Source organism: Rhamphochromis longiceps, linkage group LG7, assembly GCF_057381845.1.
Source record: "Rhamphochromis longiceps isolate RC_006_pf linkage group LG7, R_longiceps_female_GT1.1, whole genome shotgun sequence".
Lineage (NCBI taxonomy): Eukaryota > Metazoa > Chordata > Actinopteri > Cichliformes > Cichlidae > Rhamphochromis > Rhamphochromis longiceps.
In genome coordinates, this window is record NC_140563.1 from 47,736,989 (window position 1) to 47,759,271 (window position 22,283).

The window sequence follows — 22,283 nt, forward strand, 5'->3', positions numbered from 1 at the left end:
TCATGAACTTACATCATGTAATTACTTTGTGAATACAAAGGGGTATTAATTTCTCTGTTGAGCAATGAAAACATAGTCTAATCTTCATGCTGAAAAAACAAATCTGATTTTAATTGATATTACATTATGCTATACACCCATGAGGACAGGAAAATGAATTGTCATATTGGACCCCGCTCACCCCACCCACTCTCACAGTTTCTTGTGTTGTTTTACAGTAATAAATCATAAAATCAGTGAACATAATTAGAGTTAGGGTAATTAGGGAAAAGGCTCTACAAATTGATTTAGTACAAATGTACCACAGTAACACAACACAAAGTAAGTGGTGCATAATCACTCACATACTTCAAGTCGATGCTTAGGAAAGGCGTCTCTTTTGGAGAGCGCTGACAAGCCTTTGTTGTATATCTGCTTTTCACATCTTCCACCACCTTGCACATGGGGCATAAGCTGACATTTATTTCCCTCCATTTCTTGTTTGAATGAGGCTGTTACCATGCAGCTCCATGTTTAGGGCTGTTAGCTTCTCTCAGGTTGCAACTCTTTTGCAGACCCCAGCATCCTGCAGGATTTTTCTGTGTTGTGTATTCACTTGATCTTCTGCATCCTGCTGCAGCAGAGAAGCATCAGCATGATGCCGCTTGCATCAAGAGTCATAGGGAAACGATTTTTCTGCTGACATGCAAAATGGTTAGAATTTAACACCCCCCCACAGCCCCAGCAACCCACTTTCAATCCATCCATCATGAATCTTTTGGAACTTCCGAAGCACTCTTGCTTTTTGTTTGCCACATTGCTGTAAAAGAGAATGCCTGGGCAGGTGTTCAGACACCTGCAAACCTCCTGCAAAGTTCTGCACCCCTTTTACACAGATTTTCAGATTTTTATAACATAAATGCAGTAACTTTATATTTCTGGTTGATCCCTCACTGTTGTCTGGGAGATGTTTTTCATCTCCTTCTTTGCAAGTGGATTTGTAATATCAGCAGGTTTATTTTCTTTAAAAAACAACAACAACTTTTTTCATCATATGTTTAATTATATCTTTTAGAATCTGACTTTTGGGTTTACATTTAAATAATAAGTCACCTTCTTGATCAATTATATCACTGTAGAAAACAAACAACCCCACATAGGCAGATTCATTAATAATGGATAATAATAGATAACATATTTTGTATAGTATTTATCTTCTGTCAAACTTGACCAAAAAGAAACATTCAGTTATTCCTTAAAATGGTTTGAACGTGTTATTATTATTATTATTATTATTATTATTATTATTAGTTGTAGTAGTAGTAGTAGTAGTATAACACCGAGGCTAGTACTGTGTATTTTGAATTCTTATCTAGTTCTAAAAACTCAACCCCACGTTTACAGCACATATCTACATGACAAATGTATTAAACTACCATGAGTTGACAGCATAGACCGGTTCTTGGGCCAAATACTTTGTTTCTGGAAACAAAACTAAACAATTTAAAAAGGAAAAAAAAAAGAATAATTCTCAGAGCAAGGTTTTGAGAACAAAAAAATGTTGGCCAACCAAAAGCTTTCTCTTTACAAATACTCTAAACAAACCTTGCTGAGACACTGCAGCAAACGTGGAGGATTTGGTGAAAATTACTGACCCTTGCTGTGATTGTTTGTCAATACTGACTTTGATTTTTTATTTATTTTTTTGCTTAACTGCGTGCGTTAAACAATCAGCATCTTTATAGCTTTAAGAAAAGGGAGGGGGAAAGACGTGCAATGAATAGCTCCAACTTTTCTATCTATTAATATTAATTCAAGCATCTGGAAATTGGATCATTTATGTGAGTTATAGTTAAGTTAAGTTAGGTTATAGACACATAAATAATTGTAAGATAATTCTGCAAATAAAGCAATTATTACACAGTTCAACATCACAAGGCGTCTGCTGTTATAAAACTTATTCTGAAGTGAGAATATTTTCCTCTGCGTAATTTCCAGTCGCTTTTCCCCGTGTAACTTCACAGTCGACCAACATTTTTTTTCTGTCTTCTTCCCAGACTTTTTTTTCTTTTCTTTTTTTTCACTTTTTTTTCATGTGGGCTAATATACAGGCCGGTACTGCAATTTCGGAATCTGCCCTTGTATATGGCGGACGAAAATTTCCACAGGAGGAACCGCAACACAAACCCCCCTGTGCAAGGCAGAAACCGAGAGCTTGCACGGACCGACCAAAGCTCGGCAAATTCACGACTCATTACGCCATTACACTTTACTAAAATGTAACGCAGCGAATCGCGGAGGGGGCAGAAAAACGCGGAGGTGATTTTTTTTTTTTTATCATTTTGAATTTCTCATAACTAATTCACAATTTTTTTTTTTGAGGAAGCAGTTGTGCAGTCACCTCTGGTCGGGGAGGGAAGATTTCTGGAGCGCCAGCCTGTTTCGCATGAGCTACATCGTTTTTGGAGGTATGTCAAACCGCTGTTTTCTATTTTTTTTAAATCCTCAGTTAATTCAGAAATGTAATTTTTTTTCTTTTTTTTTTTTTTAGAAATTTCAGTAGCGAGTGTTAAGTTTCGGCTCCCTCCACATTAGCAAACGATAGCTGCCTGGCATTAAACCGGGTGCAAGCTGTGAAGCCATCAGAAATAGACCTAATCTGTTGATGTTTTTTTTTTTCTTTTTTTTCCCCCTTTTTGGGGGGGAGGACTAAATTTTAGCAATGAAGTTTCTGTTGAACTGCTGCTTAGCCGTGTGTACACCCAGTTCGCTCGCATATATGTGTACGCCACCCATGTTTAAAACACAGTTTATTCGGGTAGAGCGAAGGGGGGGAACCGGGCGATAGTGGCAACATGAAGGACGATGAGGGGAGGAACAATCTGAAACACAAAAACCTCCTGCAGCCATGTTTTGTGAATTTTTTCCTGCAAATTTGAGCAGAGCTTCAGAGTTGCTTTCCTGGCACTGCTTAACGCCGGCGTTACTTTTGTGTCGCATTTGACGTCTCGCTGTTCGCCGTTAGATAATGAAGATAAAACGCCAAAGTGTCGTCATGTCAAAATACATTTCGACTTTTTTTTTTATTCCTATTTTTTTGGAAGATGGGAGGAGGAGGGGGGTTGGAAACCGGGTGCTGTTGGCGCCACCTGTAGGCAGTCATTTTGGGAAATTAGAAATTGTAACGAGACTAGATGTGAGTGTTGTTTATTGAATTGTGTGTTAGTTTATCCAAACGGAGGCGAGCGATTACATGCTCTTGAAATCAACAGAAGGGATTAGTGTGTGATTGAGTCACATTAAGATGAAACGGGCAACGCGTTTAGTGTTTAATTTCTGCAAAACAGTCCTTTTTAAATACTTTTTTTTCCTGCTGTGCTGTCTTTTCTTGCATTCAAGTTGCCATTTAAGAAATTTTGCACACAAGTACCCACCAACTCTACTTCTGCTATTTCCTTTGGTTTATTTTTATTTGTGTTTTTTAGTTCCTTGCAAGTGTGATTTAATAATGAGGTACAATTTGTACTACTATTTCTAAAGACTAGAAATGTGTGAGTGAGGGGGAAAATAGCTATCCATAGTGAACTGAACAGCACTGGAAGAAGAAAAGAGCATGTCAGCATAATTTGAGGGCAGGAAAAACAATCACAACCAATGCCTCTACTGTTTATATTAATCCTGCAGACGCCAAACAGTTTCCCATCCTGCGTGGCTTGCTTTTTTTTCTTCCTTTTAATGTAAGGGAAACTGCAGAGGCCATTTTGCTGTGGGTAATTTTAATGCTGACCTTCAAATCTGCATTCATTCGATTCAGCGAGCTGGCGGAAATTGTATGGGTGGTATGCAAAATCTGGGTGTAAATTCTGACCTTTTGCTGCAAAAGTCTAATCAAAATGCAGGAGTTCCAGTTAAGGCACAGAATTGAAGAGGGGCAACCAGTGTCATGAGTTTAATAGGGTTGGATCGCTGTCTTTCTTCAGTGATGCCAATGTTTTATTTGCAGAATACCTAAAGGACCAAGTAATAAGCTATAAAATACTCAAGAATAATGGTGCACTGTTGCAAAAAAGGGGAAAAAATGTTTTGAGGATTGGATTCTAGGAGTGTTCTCATTTTAAGGTAGGAGGAATGCAGGTCTGTCAGTACTTTTGATGAACAAAAGCTTCGTTTCATTGAGGCCGAATAGTTTGGATGGAGGGGTGAAACTTGTCTCTTCAGGCTCTGATGAACACAAGATGGTGAGGGATCATATCGCAGCCTGTGGGTTACAGGGTTTGAAGTATACTTGCTGCTCTGATTGTCATTAACTTGGTACAGAGGTTTCACTATCCATTCAAAGGGCAAGCAGTGCTACTCTGAGTCTCTCTTTGATGTCCATTTCTTTCCTTGCAGATGCATCTAAAAAAAACCAAACAAAGCCACACATCTATTTTTAAGAACACCTTATGTTCTCCTGTTTTCTTAGTGGCATGTTGAAAATGTCTGAAAATGGCTTCAGTTAAATTAGTCTCCAGGGATTGGCTTTTCAGGGGTTGGAGTGCTGCATTAAAAAAATTCTGTGCATTCTGCACATATTTTTCCTGCCTCTTCCTTTGTAAAAATGAACCTTATTGGTTTCATGAATAATGCATAGGGATGTTCAATTGCTGCAGCAATGAAAATTAGGCCTGTTTACGTGCAGTGGTTATATACACAGAAGCTCTCTCTCTCTCTCTCGCTCTCTTTTTTTCTTCCTTCTTTGACCATTTCTGAAGGTAGAGCCGAGCCTGAGTAGCTTTTCTCAAAATACAAATTTTCAGCACAGCAAATCTCATTTCTTTGAGTGAAAAGGGGAGGGGTGAAACTCTGGTGGGTTTAATGAATCCATAAATCACAATAGTGCCAGGTTTGCTGCGCCTGCGTCAGTGTGCAGTGTAATTTTGATTTTCATCAAAAATTTAATCTGCCAGCCTACAAGGGTTTAGCAGCAGTCCGGATGCAGCCCTGAATTTCTAATTTTAGGGGCCTGATCTTTCAGGATTTATTTTTGTATAATTCAAGTCTGCTTTTCAATATCTCATGTTATTAAATTTTAATTCGTGGCATTAACATATAGATTGAAAAGGTTTTTATGGGTTTTTTTTCTTTCTTTAGTGTATGCTGATGGAATTTTACTAGACGACACAGTTTCTTTTTCCAGAGCATCCTGTGTGTGTATGTGTAAGGGGGGGGGGGGAGTTATCCATTTCTCTGCATTATTGCTTTTTCAAAACATTGGTCATACACCATCTTGGAAGACATTTATTACAGAGGACAGAAAACTCTGCTTTTGATTAAAGAATCGAGGGAAGCAAAGCCTTTAGTGTGAAACAGGTTTTTGGTCAACCCTTGCTCTTGGTCACTGAGTCTACTCTGGATAATGCAAACATGGCAGTCAAAGCAGTGATTGAAGTGACCCCCCCCCCCTCCATTCCCCATTTTAGCTGATTCCTATTTTTAATCCCTGCAGAGTGGAAACATTTTCATAGGCCTTAAACAAATTTGTATTTTATATTTGGAATCTCTCTTCCAGTCTGCTTAACATGCAGAGCAGAATGATTTTTGCCAAAAAAAAAAGGCAAGGTATGCGTCAAAGAAAATCTCCCCAGTTTTGAAGCACAAGATTTGTTTGCTTTAACCAAGCACAGTGATTGATTTGCTACATTGCTGTGCAGAGGCAGATACTGTACTGCCCAAATATAGGCCAATTATTTTAAGTACCTCATCTAAGTAGTGAATTCTGAACAGAGGTATGTCCTAGAGATGTTTTCCTTCTGTGCCTAACCTTGTTTTTTGTAGCCTAGATGAATGTAGTATGGTTAATCTCTATTCATTGACATTTTAAAAAGAAATCTGAGGCAAATCATAATGCTAAAGCTGAATCACAAAACAGTACATCAATTTTTACTTAACCTGTCTGTTGGACCAGTGCTTTAGTTTTATTTTATATTTTTTGACATCCAGATGGCATTTTGATCATTTCTGCAACTGATCTATTTGCCTTTCAGTTCAGTTGGTTTAGTTGGTGCTTTGTCTGTGTGAAACATCAACGAGATGTGCATCTGGTTTAGATTTTGTCCTGCCCATGTAGGTTACAGTATATCAGAAGCCTCAGACGATGAAACTCAGAAACATAAGGCCAGATGGCTAATTTTGCATATTGACTTTTAATTAGAAGAAAACATGCCACAACAGGCATTTTATATATTCAGGGTTTGCATTAAAAATGCTGCACATAAATATTACATGCATGACTGAGGGATTGATCTAATAATAGATGTGTACTTGCCATCGATTCATTTAATTGCAGATGACAAAAGTCGGTTACATTTAATTTCACAATCTTTATTTTAGCTGATCACATCTTAATTTCCACCACAGCAAGGTAAACCAATCTCAGTCAAGAGGCAGTCATTATCAGTCAGTATTCAACTCAATAAAGAAAAAAAATACACTTTTGTTATAAAATTAAAAATGATGTCAATCAGCAAGACTTGATTTTTGTTGTTGTTAGCCGTTTATTTACTTTGAACAAACTGTGCCAACAGACTTCCCTTGAAAGTGTGTTTTCCACAAGTCCCTGACAATAAAGCTACAAATGCAGCCCTCTTAGCTGGTTGTAATGGCATTCGTTTTTAGATACAGTCATGTAGGTATCAAGCTTAGGGGTTATGGGGTTCCTAAAAGCCGCCTAACTCAATCTAAAAAGTAATTAGTTAGGGATGTATCCAGTTAGTTTACTAGATGATAAATATGGCTCCCCTCTCGAGTAAGCAACAGAAATAGTAGCTGGTTGAACTAATAACAATTGAGATTTTATTAAATGCCAGTTAACTATTAGCTCTATGATTTTATGTGGCCACCCACTGTTAGAAAGGCCTGCAGCTGTAAATACATAACCAATGTTTGGATAGTATGTGAACTTGTACATTAACTTGTGCTTAATTTTGACTATTTTGGGAGTTTTTTCTCTCTCTCTCTTTGGATAGACGAATCAACAATTCCATTCATATAATGAATTTAGTAGTTTTCAAACCTCTTCATCTGTTGCCTATTTGATTGTGTTGTAAAATGAATTTTAATAAGTTAAAATGATTTATTTAATAGAAGCTAAACTGAAATATTTCTGAGAAGAAATCATAGCGTTATGTCAGTAGCCTGTCTGGCAGCATTTAGTTTTCTTCACTGCGTCTCTCCATTTTCACACAGTCGGAGGAGAGAAGTTTGTGTGAATCTGGCCTTTGATAGGGTTACTTGAAAGAGACCTATTCTGAATTCATCCAAGAGTTTGAATTTCTTTCCCAACATTTATTTTTGTGCTCACCAGAATCATTTAGTTTTTAGGTTTTCTGTCCGTCTCATTCTTGTGGACACACAATCTTGAGGATCAGTTTCTTCAAACTGGGCAGAAACAGTCACTTGAACTAAAGGATGACTTGATGAAATTTTGGTAGCTAGAGGTCAAGGTTACTTTCGTGTCACATCCATTCCATTCTTGTGAATAGACAGTAGAAATAATGTCTAAAAGGAATTTCATTTCATCTGGTCCAAATGCCTACTTGGACTCAAGGAATGACTGATTTACAATTTAATGGCCAAAAAAGATCAGTATCACTGATCTTAGAACAGAAGTGAAGAATTCATACATTAGTGCCGACAAAATTTCACATTAATGCCTAATGCGATAAAATAATGAGATAAATCTTTATATCTAAAAGGTCAGTTGTCAAGTCTGGACATGGTTGGAAAACACACTTTGACTTGTTGTCAGAGGGATACAACCACCAGGCAGTAATTGTATCTTCCTCTCGTGCTTCTTTTAAATGCCATTTGGCAAACTGGGCTGTCATAGACCATTTTATTTCTGGGTGGCTTTACCTCACCGTATAGCTGTGATTGATGTGCTGCTGACATGGTCGTCCTTCCTGAAGGTTATCCCATCTCTGCAGATGATGTTTGAAGCTGTGTAAAAATGACCTTTTCTAGCTATCACTTTGACTGGTCTTCAGCTTCAGGAGGAGTCCTTGTGATTCTCCACATCTTCCATTTCAGATGCTACTGTAACTCTACTGTACTGTTTTCTGGACTTTGTGGATTTGAAGGCTTGGTTTTTGTCCTGATAGTGTAAAATGTGGGACCTTCATGTTAAAAGGGTATTTTTCCTCTCCACTGTGGCCAAGCACATGGTGAAAGGCAGTTGATGTTAAATACATATGTTGTGACTTGGAAGAATATAAACTGAACAGAAAATAAATTCTGTCACCACCATTTGTGTAGGTTTTAACTTTATCCAGCCAATGAAGTTTTTCAAAGAAAGGCTAAACATTTTTCTCTTATTACTTAAAATAAAGAACTTATTTCCCTTTAAAGACAAATTCATTAAATAATTGCCAGAAAATTATATTTCTTTGAAAATGGAGTGTTTGTTGAACCTTCTGGCATATATTTGTTACATTAATTAAATATTAATTTGCATATATGAGTGTCATATTTGCATTTTGTTTTTCCAATTTATTGCATAAAGATGCGTTGTGCAATTTATTTTGATTTTTCCGGGGGAAAGACACTGTACTGATGATGTAGGAAGTTCTAAAGCTCATGTATCAAATGTGATGCCAACAGTACAGCAGGGAAGATACAAGACAGCTAAATACCCAGTGCCCTGTCATTAGCATCCCTGCAATCTGCCCACCGACAAAACATCATGTCAGGGAAATAAACTTATAGTTAACGAAAATATAGATGTCAGTGTCATGCTTCTGTGGCTTAAGAAGCTACTATTGTGCCCTCAATGTAAGTAATTGTCCTGACTTTCCACTGGTCCCTGACATCCACTTGCTAAAAATATTTTAGTTACTGCCCATTTCAAATTTCCATGCAATGTAAAGAGCGATTGCTTTGATTTGGTCATACCATAGCATGTCCTTTTTTTTTTCTTTCTGACCTCTTCCTCTGTGCTTTTCTAGTATGCTATGGATCATTATCCTCTTGTTAGGTTCACTTCTGTTTCATCTTTAACCCTTGCACAGATGGCCTCACTTTTCTTTTAAGGTGTAGTCCATACTTGAATTAATGACTGCATGTTGCCCTGTCCCAAAACAGGAAAGCATTTCCAAACCATAATATTTTCACTATTATGCTGTACAGTCGCTGTACAGAACCAGCTGTTTTTTGTCTGTCCCAAACATGTTTCGTGTTATTGTAAAACTGTGTTTGATTCGTCTGTCTGTACATTACTTCTAAACAAATCATCCTTCCTAATAATCCGTAGGTTTCCCACCTAAGCTGCTCTGATTTCTGTGCTTTCGATGCATAGATTTTACCCAGACCTCTGAAGGTGTTCTGTAGAACAGCAGATCTTATTTCCTCTATTTGTTAGTTGGGTTTTCCATAAATTAGCATACCTCACATTTCACTTTGAGAGTCAGTCCCTTTGAGATCTGGGAACTTTGGGTCAAAGTCAAAAACCACCACTCTTTGTCATCCTAGAATAGTTCCTGGACGTGTTTTGCTGTGTGAGAATGATCATAGTCATGATAAGCGAGGCCTGAGCAATTAGGCTGTTCTGAATTCAGACGGTATGTGTCAAAGTAACATTGACATGACACTACCTCTTCTGGTTTACCTTCTTCCTGTAGTTCCTCAGATTAATGTCACTCAAACACCAAAATGTCTAAATGGTGAAAATGTAATTCGTCTGATTCAGCCACCTTCTTTCAATGCTCTGGGGATCAGTTCTGGGAATCACATGGGGACCAGTTCTTGGAATCGCATGCCTCTTATAGGTGCTTTTTGTGGTTCACATGATGTCTCCCGACTGCTCTTTAGCTATGCAGTCCTATATGCAACACCTTCTGAAACCTTTGAGTCAGAACAATATTTTTAGCAGCTTCTGCTGTTGTATCTCATATTTTGAATGAAACTACAGTGGTCAGCCACTTTAGAAATTCACACACAGCTTGGCTCTTCTGAATGTTCTGAGTTTCTTATGCTTGTAGAATTAATATAGACATTAATATATGTGCTGGTGGACTGAATACATTTTACTGGCCAGTCTTGGAAAAATTTGAGTTGTTTGAAGTTTCTCACAGAGGCATTAGTAAATTAAATCCTTTGGCAGATTTGAATGCACCCACGAATTTGCTTTGTATAAATGCCTTAGAAAGTTCTGTAGCTCTTGACATCACACCACACGGTTCACTAACAAAGAGGACCACCAGACTTTGGAAGGTCCCATTGTGACTTCCTCTACACATTGACTTTCATGTGGCTCTTGGTTTTTGTTGTTTATTGCCACAGTCCCTTTAGCAGTTGGGAGTGTTGACAAATAAATTCCTTTCATATAGTGTGTCCACAGCTGTTTTTTGAAAGCTTAAATTTTTTGATGGGATGACACGACACACTTAAGTAGCAAAGATAACACCAGATCCCATAAGGTCAGCCTTTCGGCTTCCTATAGAGGTTCTAATAATTTGCTGTGAGTCACCAGCTCTAATGACCTGGCTTGTTAGATCACGTCCTTGTTTTATATGCAGTCTGTGTACAGTATAGGCAACAACTTGCAAAGACAGAAATTGTTCTTTTCAATGCTGCTAGTCTGTACCGATAGGCATATATCATTTTTTTAAAACTCTTGCTTATTGTGAATTAATGTATTTTTGGTGTAGACTTTTGAATTTTAACATACAGAATAAATTAATGAAGTGGTAAATTAACCAGTATTTAGTCTACAAATGCTCTATATATGGCTTACACTTGGCTAATGTGCGTTTTGCTGCTGATTTTGTCCACGGCATTACATGGCTTTACTTTCTGTGTCAGTGGGTGCTCCTGTCGTCGTGGGGGCGTTCCTATTGCTGTCTATTGTAGGTAACATATTAACTGTACTGTAGATCAGAGCCCTATAGAGCCCCACTTTACAAGAAACTGAACTATTCCCAACTGAGTGACAGCAATCTTCCCAGTTTAATAGTAAGACTTGGAAAAATCTGAAAGAAATGTGTAAAATGGGTTTACTACGATTCCTGAAAGTTGCAGAACCTCACCGCTGACAAAAATGAAAACTAACCATAATATAATAAAATTCTTTGTTGTTGACCTGTATTATCGGCCCCTAACAAGCCTTTAAATAGTTAAACCAAAAAGCTATATTTACAAATACAGCTTGTTTTATAAAAGGATTGTAGGATATTGATAGAACAAGTAAGCTCAAGGGTAATCTTATAGTTTGATAATGGGACTGATTATTTACTCATTTATTAATTAAATGATGGTTGATGGTTTACTATCTGAACTGCAAACCTCAGATGTTTTCTTGCCAGTTCATAGGTCTGTTTGCTGAAGCTTGTCAGTAGTGTGTCATTTCCAAAGAAAGGTGTATTTCATCTATGAAAAGGCTTGTTGTTGCTGCATCGGTGTGCTATTATTAGAAGACCAATTTTCCCTCTTTCCATAATATCACTCATCCTGGCATAACTCTGTTTTGCTTGGTTGCATTTGGAGCACATTCTCTTGACAAGGCCTTTTATGGCGATGTGCTGAAGTGGCAAGTTGTGCAATTTAGATATTTTTGAAATTAGAGCATTTCAGTGCCACAAGGCTGCAGAATTTATGCCTTCAAAGGTCACTTATGATCAGTTAAGCCACTTTGTGTTAAAATGGACTGTGTTTTCCATTCTTAAAATTTCACTGCCACTGAAATATTATCTGTAATGTCTCCTATACCCTGGAGTTAATGCAGCTCTTGACTGTTTTTAGAAGATGAGTGGTTTTCATAGTTCGGGTCTTTTTTTGAGTTGTGTATTTGCCAAATGTGATTTATTTTGGGCAGATTTTTCTTCTACGCTTAATCAAATAAAATCTGACATCCAGTCAGCTTTTGTTTTATATTGAGTATGTTGCCATGGTTTCTTGAAAACAACACATTTAAGCTGAACCTGGCTGAGCTGGTGCCACGCTTTGATACTATATATTGGGCTTAAGGTCATACCACAATAAGGCGTGTATATTCCTTTGGGGCAGTAAATTCTTTGTCTCTCTGTTTCTGTTCCTCATACAGGAAAACAGGCTCAGAGGAGGTGGAGTCATGAGTGCACAAGAGTCACCCAATCCTGGAAAGGAGCAGGCAGAGGGTGGGAGCGCAGCCACAGATGCCCCAGCGAAGAAGGCTACTAGTTCACCACCTGTCACCGTAAAGAAGGAGCCTGGGACGTCAGAGACGAGCAACGGGAAAGTCAGTGATCCCAATCCTGCTGAGATCTGTGTTGTCATTGGAGGAAATGGGGGAGCAAGTGGCGGTGGATCCCGTCGAGCTCAGTCCGAGGGTATGTTTGCCCTTGGTACTCCTCCTCCAACGAAGAGCACAGACTCGTGCATAGGTGTGTGAATGTACATATGGACATGTCTGTGCATTTGGTGACAGCAGTCATATCTGGTGTCTCATGACCCTGACGTTACTTCGTGGCTGTTGAAAACAGCAAAAAATGACATTCTTAAAAAAAAAAAATCAACATCTGTCTGACATTTTATAAACCCTTTACTGGTTAGTCAAGGTTATTCACGAATGGCCCCTAAGAAAACATTGACTGGTGTTGTAGATGTTCATATAAGTAAGTCAAATTTCTTTGACCTCCATATATTGAGGTGGTAAAGGTAGCAAGTGCCATAACTGCTCTGATAACACCACTTTAAATGCATACCTATTGTACAAGGGAAGTACAACAGCTATACATGTACAAGGGAAATTCTACAAGACAACAAAAAGAGGTAGTCTGAGTTTTGTTTAGGTTTGCCCTTCATTCTTTTGTAAACATTTGTAAACTGGAAATAATCACATGATGATGGTTGTGATTATTACAACAACTGGCAACTTCTTTAGAAGAATATTAAGGATTTCAAAATAAGACGTTAGAATTCAGTGACACAACAAACTAGAGATGTATAAATTCACTTTTGAGTTAAAGTTTTTTTTTTCTCTTCATCCTGATGTTTTTGTGTATTCTTGCTAACAGACAAATGGCACTGAAAATAAATCTCCACCTTTAGCCGAGGGATAAAATGCATGGTTGGTTGGCATGTACAGATGTTGTGACTGTCAAACATTTAATTGAAACATAATCACACTTTCAGGGTGCACCTGAGCATGATGGAGAATTTTTGATAAAGCAAATAAATGGGTAGAAATTAAAGATGGCTAGCCCTAATATCAGTCTTTGCTGAAATTTGTATTCCTATATAGGCAGCAGAAAGAGGTAAAAGACCACACTAAATGTTATGTATGATAAATCTAAATTCAGAGAATGTTAAAATTAGTTTGGAGTTTTAGGGTAATATTTAAGAAGGAAAAAAGGAGGCAAAAGAAAATATTAGGTGGTGGAGAAGACTACCATACGTTAGACCTCAGTCACACAGGCCATCCTATCAGGAACTCCCTGGCAACTTGTGGTTGCTAGGGAAAATGTATATTTGTACTTTTTGAAATGTATTTGTTACAGTTTGTTACAGTTATAAGGCACAATTTGTACTTGAGAGGTGGACATTCTGTTTCTGGTTTGCGTCATGCTTTTCACAGTTTCATAACAAGTCCACGAGTAGTTGGCATGTTTATGCAAGTAAGTCATTGCTTTCCACGGCCACTCCCATGCAACCCCAATAATCTGCTAGCGACCAATTGTTAGGTTTTCAGTGCAGCACCATGTACTACTCTGTGGCCAATTTTATCTAGAGACTGCCCGCAAAACTCTAGCAACCACTTGCCAGGTGTTTTAAGACTTCCCAACCACCTACCAGTTTCTAGACCAGTGGAACTAGAGGCTTATGTAGTTGATTTCACATCAAAAGACAGCAACCACTTGCTGATTGGTCTACCAGTGGTGGGCAGAGGGGTCCCGAACTAGTCACTGTGTTTGTGTAACTACAGGGTCACGTAGAATTACAAGAAAAAGATTTCCACATTGATTACTTATAAAATTTGATCCGATCTTTATTTAAATCAGTTATTAGACAAGACAATCTGACTAAACACGTAACACACACAGTTGTATTTTCATATGTGTTTATTAAACACATTGGTGATCATTCACAAGCTGGAAATGAATGAATTTAGTAACTCATACAGGGAGTGCAGAATTATTAGGCAAGTAGTATTTTTGAGGAATAATGTTATTATTGAACAACAACCATGTTCTCAATGAACCCAAAAAACTCATTAATATCAAAGCTGAATGTTTCTGGAAGTAGTTTTTAGTTTGTTTTTACTTTTAGCTATTTTAGGGGGATATCTGTGTGTGCAGGTGACTATTACTGTGCATAATTATTAGGCAACTTAACAAAAAACAAATATATACCCATTTCAATTATTTATTTTTACCAGTGAAACCAATATAACATCTCCACATTCACAAATATACATTTCTGACATTCAAAAACAAAACAAAAACAAATCAGCGACCAATATAGCCACCTTTCTTTGCAAGGACACTCAAAAGCCTGCCATCCATGGATTCTGTCAGTGTTGTGATCTGTTCACCATCAACATTGCGTGCAGCAGCAACCACAGCCTCCCAGACACTGTTCAGAGAGGTGTACTGTTTTCCCTCCTTGTAAATCTCACATTTGATGATGGACCACAGGTTCTCAATGGGGTTCAGATCAGGTGAACAAGGAGGCCATGTCATTAGTATTTCTTCTTTTATACCCTTTCTTGCCAGCCACGCTGTGGAGTACTTGGACGCGTGTGATGGAGCATTGTCCTGCATGGAAATCATGTTTTTCTTGAAGGATGCAGACTTCTTCCTGTACCACTGCTTGAAGAAGGTGTCTTCCAGAAACTGGCAGTAGGACTGGGAGTTGAGCTTGACTCCATCCTCAACCCGAAAAGGCCCCACAAGCTCATCTTTGATGATACCAGCCCAAACCAGTACTCCACCTCCACCTTGCTGGCGTCTGAGTCGGACTGGAGCTCTCTGCCCTTTACCAATCCAGCCACGGGCCCATCCATCTGGCCCATCAAGACTCACTCTCATTTCATCAGTCCATAAAACCTTAGAAAAACCAGTCTTGAGATATTTCTTGGCCCAGTCTTGACGTTTCAGCTTGTGTGTCTTGTTCAGTGGTGGTCGTCTTTCAGCCTTTCTTACCTTGGCCATGTCTCTGAGTATTGCACACCTTGTGCTTTTGGGCACTCCAGTGATGTTGCAGCTCTGAAATATGGCCAAACTGGTGGCAAGTGGCATCTTGGCAGCTGCACGCTTGACTTTTCTCAGTTCATGGGCAGTTATTTGGCGCCTTGGTTTTTCCACACGCTTCTTGCGACCCTGTTGACTATTTTGAATGAAACGCTTGATTGTTCGATGATCATGCTTCAGAAGCTTTGCAATTTTGAGACTGCTGCATCCCTCTGCAAGATATCTCACTATTTTTGACTTTTCTGAGCCTGTCAAGTCCTTCTTTTGACCCATTTTGCCAAAGAAAAGGAAGTTGCCTAATAATTATGCACACCTGATATAGGGTGTTGATGTCATTAGACCACACCCCTTCTCATTACAGAGATGCACATCACCTAATATGCTTAATTGGTAGTAGGCTTTCGAGCCTATACAGCTTGGAGTAAGACAACATGCATGAAGAGGATGATGTGGACAAAATACTCATTTGCCTAATAATTCTGCACTCCCTGTATAACCCCCTTTAGTTGCTGGTGCTTATCAGAGTTGCAGAGTTCAGAGGGTTTTTGGACAGTCTGCCTTGCAAAATGGTTTCACTACATTGGTATTTCTGAAGTGCCCTAATTGAACTGTCCTCTACAGGTCATCCCATAAATCAAGGTCAGGACTTTGGACTAGCCAAGTCATTTTTGTCCTTTTTGGCTATTCACTCCTAGATTTACCTGTTCGTTGTCTTGTTTTGTTGCTCAGCCTTTTCAAACAGGGGATTATGAACTACTTTTCTCTTTCTTGAATCTTAAATTTATTGTTCCCCTAATGACTTCAGGGCTTCCAGACCTAGAGGTTTTGGAGCAGCCACAAACCTTGAAACACACAAATGAAACTTCTGGCTCATCTGTTTACAGCACATGTCTCAAAAGTGTTGTGGACTTTCTGAGTCCTTTTGGTAGGTTGAGATGTGACGCAGTGTTTCCCTTTGAGGTTGTCCTTCCACTAGTAATATTCATAAGTCCAGTGACATGTGAACAAAGATTTTAGTAACGTGTAGCTATATCTCTAGGTGTCTTCCTCATTTTTCTTTTCTTTTTCTTTTTTTTTTTTTAAACCTCTTTCTACTCCACTCCCTCCATTTGTAGAAAACCCAATTGTAAGTAGCTTCTACAGAGGTTATTGGTACAGGAAAGGGGGATTAATTTTGTCCTACTTGGACTGTAGGTCATTTTCAATGTGTTTTAATACAGACATGAAAACTACAATTGTTAATGTGTTATTAGTTATTCTATAAATATTACTTGGATGAGGGCCAGACTGTATTTCAATTCAGAAATCCTGGGAAATCCCATGTGGTTCTGACCTTTTTTTCTTGTAAGCCTATATATGTGACCCTGATAGGAATCATGTTATTTTTTTCTGACACTCTGTTCTGAATTTTCCTGCAGGTTCATATGTATGTGGGGTATGTGGGAAAAAGTACAAGTATTACAACTGCTTTCAGACACATGTCAGGGCGCACAGAGGTAAGAAGCTGCTATTTATTAAAAAATGTATTTGGTCCTTTATGTAAAAACAAATAACTGATTGCTGCACTTTTGCTTTTAAGAATATAGTCTGAAAAGTATTCAAAGAGGCGTGCATGCCCTGCTTTGACTGGGAATTGTTTTAAATCTGATTGTGCAAGTCAGTTATTTTTAGAGCCTGACCAGCGTATTGGCGGGGCTAATATGGTGATATATTATATTGCCCAATAAATGAAAATGAAGTCAGTAAAGAAAAGATGGAAGAAATGTCCCTCAGCTATGATATGACTGTTGATGTTGCATAGTTTGTCCACCAGAAGGTACTCTTCAACTTCCTTGTTGGGAAAACGTGTTTGTTCTTGTTTCTGATGTTCCAGTCAGCTCATCTAAGCCGCGAGATACTAAATTACAATTATTTTTTTTAAACTCCATTTTTGTGTTATTAAGGACTCAACTAACTGCAAATAACAAATTTAAGGGTCTAAAATTTGTCTAAAAAAATTCTCCAATATATTAAGTTTTTTGGTTTTGGTGTCAATTTCAAAAAATTCTGTATTTTACGCTGTTGGCACACAAATCAGCACAACAACCAGGCTAATCTGAGCAGAGTTGGGCAGAGGGTGTGCAAGTAATTCACAACTTGTTCTGACAATAAAACAAGATTATTTTTAAACTCTGATATATGCAGCTTTTCAATCACCAAATATTGGCGTCAGTCTTGAGATTTCCATGTCTTTGAGGCTGTAGATATATAAATTGGAGCCCAGGTTGGAAGCACAGAGCACACATTAGCAGCATTTTTTTCATAGAGCTGCAATTTTATTTTTTTTATTTATTTATTTTATTTAATTTATTTATTTTAATTGATGTGTTTGTCTGTTTGTAGAATCAGAGGCCATGGTTGGCGATGGTCTACCCCAAACACCCAACAGTGAGTATACTTCTGCACCACCTGCTTGCCACACTTTTTTTTTTTTTTTCTCGATAGGGCTGCCTAAGATGTTTTTGACCCTCATTTTCTGACACCACCACTTCCATTTAGCAGAGAAACATGAAAATGTAAAACTGAGGACTAGCCTGAAGGCAGTATGGTTTTACTCTTCGAGTGGCGGTATATAACAGCCACCGGGACCTGCATTTACTAGGCGTTCCAACATCACAGAAAAAGTTTGATTAGGGCTAAAAATACTCATACCTCAGAGTAATACTTGAGTTATTTATAAATCTTCCTACACACACTCGGCATTCATTACATGAACGTGCACATCACTTTAGAGGTAAGGTATAAATATGGCAGAGAGGAAAAAAGAGAACAGTCTTTATGCACATAGATCATAAGTTTTTTTGTTTTTTTTTAAAGCTGTATGAAGAGTATGAACACAGTGGAACTACAAGGTCTGTGACACTGTTAATAAGTAGGCCAGTGAGGCTGCTAGGCAAAGGAGTTGCTATTAGATTAAATTCTTAAGAGGATGAAACATGCTTTAAAGCATTTTGGTTGATGCCGCAGATTTAGACTTTTATACTTGATAATGACTGGCATATCAATTTAAAAGTGTATTTTTAAATATAGATTTCTTTCTATGAGCAGTGTTGGTGGCCCCAAAAGAAATTGGCAGGAGCCGATGGTAAAAATAAATGATGTTTAATGATACATACAGAGTGGTTCCCTTAGAATAGGAAAATAGATTCACATATTATGTGAATATGACTTAAAGTCTATTTAACAACAAATTCACAGCAGTTTGTGGAAAACAAAACCAGGCCAGCTTAGAAGTCTGGATTTCCTGTAAGTGTACTTTGCAAAAATGCCCTGTATTGAACAAATGTTTGCACAAGAGTATTTTAATAAGCAAAAGACAACACAGGCTGTAGGACTGTGGAGGAGTTGTTGATGTTTAAGAGTATTTCAGGAAAATTGCTAGAACAAACTTTGCATAGTTCTGATTAAATGGTGTTCAGCCAAAAGCCACCCTGTGCTTAAAAAACAACAACATGCAGAGTTTGGTGGTGGGGGGGGTGTTGCCTCAGATACTGAAGAGACCCTAAAATAACTTACAAGGTCTAGTTTTAATAAGATGGTTTTAAATACTCTAATTCCCAAAAATGCAGGCTTGTGCTATGAATCATAAAAATAAAATCCAATTTCCAAAAATTTGTAAATAAATTAAAAAAAAAAAAAAGATTGATGATGATTTGGAAATAATTAAAATATTATCTTTATTTCCAAAATTGGGGACCGATAAGTGATCAAAAAAAAATCATACAGACAGGAAAACGGAAATATTTTAGAAATCAGTGTAAAAAATTGTGTTAAGCTAAAAATTATATTTTTATGTATTAGACAAACAATAAATTAAAACAACTAAACAGTCCATGTTCACATAATGAAAAAAACTTTATTATGCTTAATATAAAATATAATGCCTCCTTTGGCCTTGTTGAATTCTTGCATTGCATCTTGGTATTGTTTTTATGTTCATTCTCTTTTTTTATTTTATTTTATTGACTTCCAAATAGTTTCTAGCTTTTCCCAGATATTTGCTTTGGATGAAATGCTTGTGAAATCTCTTAGAATTTACTAAATTCCAAATCTGTTCTATAGATTTTAGTCTGGTCGTCGAGAACTTCAAATTCCCTTTAATTGGTCAGATAGTCTTTGCACAGTTTTGACCTATGCTGGAGGTTTTTTTTGTTAATGAAATGAACCTATGACAAATAACTTTTAGTCCAGATGGGATTCCATGATGCATCAAGATTTTGTGTAGACCTTGTAATTCATGGCTGCTGACTTGCAGTAATTTGCCAGAAATATCAAGATGGAGCCACATATTATAATGGAATCTCACTGCGGGTGCTATGCATCTAGCATGATAAAGTTCTCAGACTCTGTGCAGACATTAACAGTCTGTAGAGAGTCAAATTTGGACTCGCCGGTCCAGAATACCTTCTGTCCTCCAGTCATTTAGAGTCCGGTGTTTGTGCTCTCTGGCAGATGTTTCTGAGTATTTGCAGATTTCACATAATGGTTTCTTAGAAGGTATTCTTCCCTTTAAGACAGGGGTGTCAAATGTACGGCCTGCGAGCCACATCCAGCCCACGATACAATTATATCTGGCCCGCAAGATCATTATATATGTCAATTAATGGCCTGTCGATATGTGTGAGCTGAGTCTTCAGGCAGGGAGGGGTGGGACTTTATTTTAATGGGCACACCATGCAGCCAATCATGTGCAAACACAGATTGAGATCATACCATTATGTGAAAGAAGAATGAGAGGCAGATGTTCCGAAGACAGCAAGTAAACTGGTACAGGCCAGGTACACAGAGAGATGGGGGAGCTGGATTTAAATGCAAGCATGTTGGAGAAAAGGTGACGAAATGAGCAAAAATGTAAACTGAGCACCATCTGGCCTCATTTCACTGATACACATTGATACCTGAATGTGTGCTTGAAGCCATTTATAATCATTAACTTGTTTGATTCACTGCTTACCACAAACAAGCACAAGCATAGTTTTTGGACTTTTAACTGTATTTTCACAACTTTAACAGCTTATTCTACTGATAGAAACCTCCCCTATGGCCATTTATACTAGACAAAGTAATTAAGAAATAAACAATTAACCTGTTGAACCCCAATGCCCCTGGTACTGGAGGCAAGCAAGAACATCTGGTTTTATAGGATCTACTGTCAGATCTGTTATTTAAATGTAGGCACGTGTGGTGTCCACAGAAACGTTGAAATCTCAGCTGGAAGCCTCCAAAACCATTTCAACAATGTCCAACAGATAAAACGGTAAACGATTAAAGAGCAGGTAAACAGATTCTGCAAAAAGATGTTAACACAAAGCACGGATCCCTCTGTTCATCCGACAACACGGAGACAGTGTCTCACAGATTCCAAAACTGCAGTCACTTTTGTCACTGTGACCAAAATTCAGCGAGCCAGCAGCACAAAAACACATTTAGAATTAACTTCACTGTCTTGCTTGCATGATGAAATCACACTTCCTGTATAGTTCTCTTGCTCTGTGTACTTGGAAACCAGTTTCCCATCAAAAATCTACATTTTCTGCCTTATTCACTTACTTATTACACAGAAACCCCCCCCCCCAGAAGTTTCTATCTTTCACTTTCAATAGATTTTTCTGTTGTTGTTGTTGTTCTTTTTTTTTTTTTTTTTTTATGACTACAGTTTAAACCCCCTCTCACCCCCCCCCCCCCCCCAAAAAAAAAAACCAAAACAAAACAAACAAACAAATAAACAAAAAACTACAAAGTCTGGACAATACAGGTAGAACAGTTGTGCTGACAGGTTTCTTTCTTTGTCACAGCAGCTTTTTTTTCGTTGTGTAGAAAAACAGTTACATATTTAACTTATTTACACTGACAGAAAGTAGAGTTTCACTGGTCTGGCCCACTTAAGATTAAAGTGGGCTGTATGTGGCCTGCAATGTATAACGAGTTTGACACCCCTGCTTTAACACTTATTCGTTCAGTACTCTACCAGTGTTCATTCTTGAGACCTTCTCAGACTCTGGTCTAGAAGCATTTATCTCTGGCTAAAGATCATCAGTGTCCGTCCTTCTGTTTGTAGTACTTTAAATCTAGAGAGCCCTGAGATCTGCTTCAGTCAGCTTTCATTTTCTGCCTCTTCCTTGGAACATTTTGTAAGTATCAGTCTCTGTAATCAACTCCAAAGAATACTTGACTGCACTGTGAGAACACTTTGTCTCGCCCTGTTTGTCTTAAAGACCATCCAGCATCACAGTGCTTAAATGCGGACTCTTTCCTTTTTCAGTGAATTCTTGATGTTTGTACTATTTTGAGCAGCAGTGAGGAATTTCAAACTGAATTCATGTTTTTACTCCCTAAATTTAAGCTGGCACACTGGAATTCTCTGAGAAGTCAGGAATTAATCAAGCATAACGCTCAACCACAATTTTTTTTTCTGCTCATGAATATAAGTACATGACTATAATAACTATAACTTTAGCATCTTAATCAAAAAATAATAATATACTCTATTTTTAAATGGGGTCATTTTGATTCAAGCACTATGTGAAAAATAATGATAGGGTGGCCTTTTTGCTGTTGGTGTGCATTGCCTACTTCTAAAAAAGAGAAGGCAACAGTATTTCTGGATTAACAAGATCCAGAAATACTGTTGCCTTCTCAGTGGATTTGTGAATGCAAAAACCAACAGTGATTAGAGTGCAAACCCATGAACCCATGTAGTAAATTGCACTGCAGAATGTGTGTTTTGCTATTTCTTTCCCTTTTTTTTTTTTTTTTAAGATTCTCTAAATATTTTATTGACATTATGTACCATAACTGGAGAAATTCCCAAATTATTTTCAATTTAACATAAAGAGACTTTCTTAACTTGCTGGTTTGACAACACTATTTCAAAGAGTAGAAATAAGGAAAGGGAGTCTTCTGCTTATATTGGTGTGGTGCTATTTCTATACCCAGTCATGTAACAAATAACAATAAATTCCTAGTAAATTCTTCACCGTGTTATGGTTACACAACTATCTTTTGTTGCCATTGCTTGCACAACACATTGCTTGCAATAAATTCAAAGTGTGAATACTCTTG

At 37.8% G+C, this 22,283-nt stretch overlaps 1 protein-coding gene across 4 annotated transcripts in view; it reads left to right on the plus strand.

Annotated features, from left to right (window-relative positions):
* The first annotated feature begins 2,056 nt into the window (after nt 1-2,056).
* znf618 (zinc finger protein 618) overlaps nt 2,057-22,283 on the plus strand; it is a 43,092-nt gene continuing 22,865 nt past the window's right edge. For 3 of the 4 annotated variants that reach the window (XM_085413989.1, XM_085413991.1, XM_085413992.1), the window contains exons 1-4: nt 2,057-2,447; nt 12,056-12,374; nt 16,601-16,678; nt 17,565-17,609. In XM_085413989.1, coding sequence (XP_085270115.1) covers nt 12,083-12,374; nt 16,601-16,678; nt 17,565-17,609 — 415 coding nt within the window. In that variant the 5' untranslated portion in view covers nt 2,057-2,447; nt 12,056-12,082. The remainder of the gene's footprint in view (nt 2,448-12,055; nt 12,375-16,600; nt 16,679-17,564; nt 17,610-22,283) is intronic. The other variant, XM_085413990.1, reaches the window with a different exon arrangement.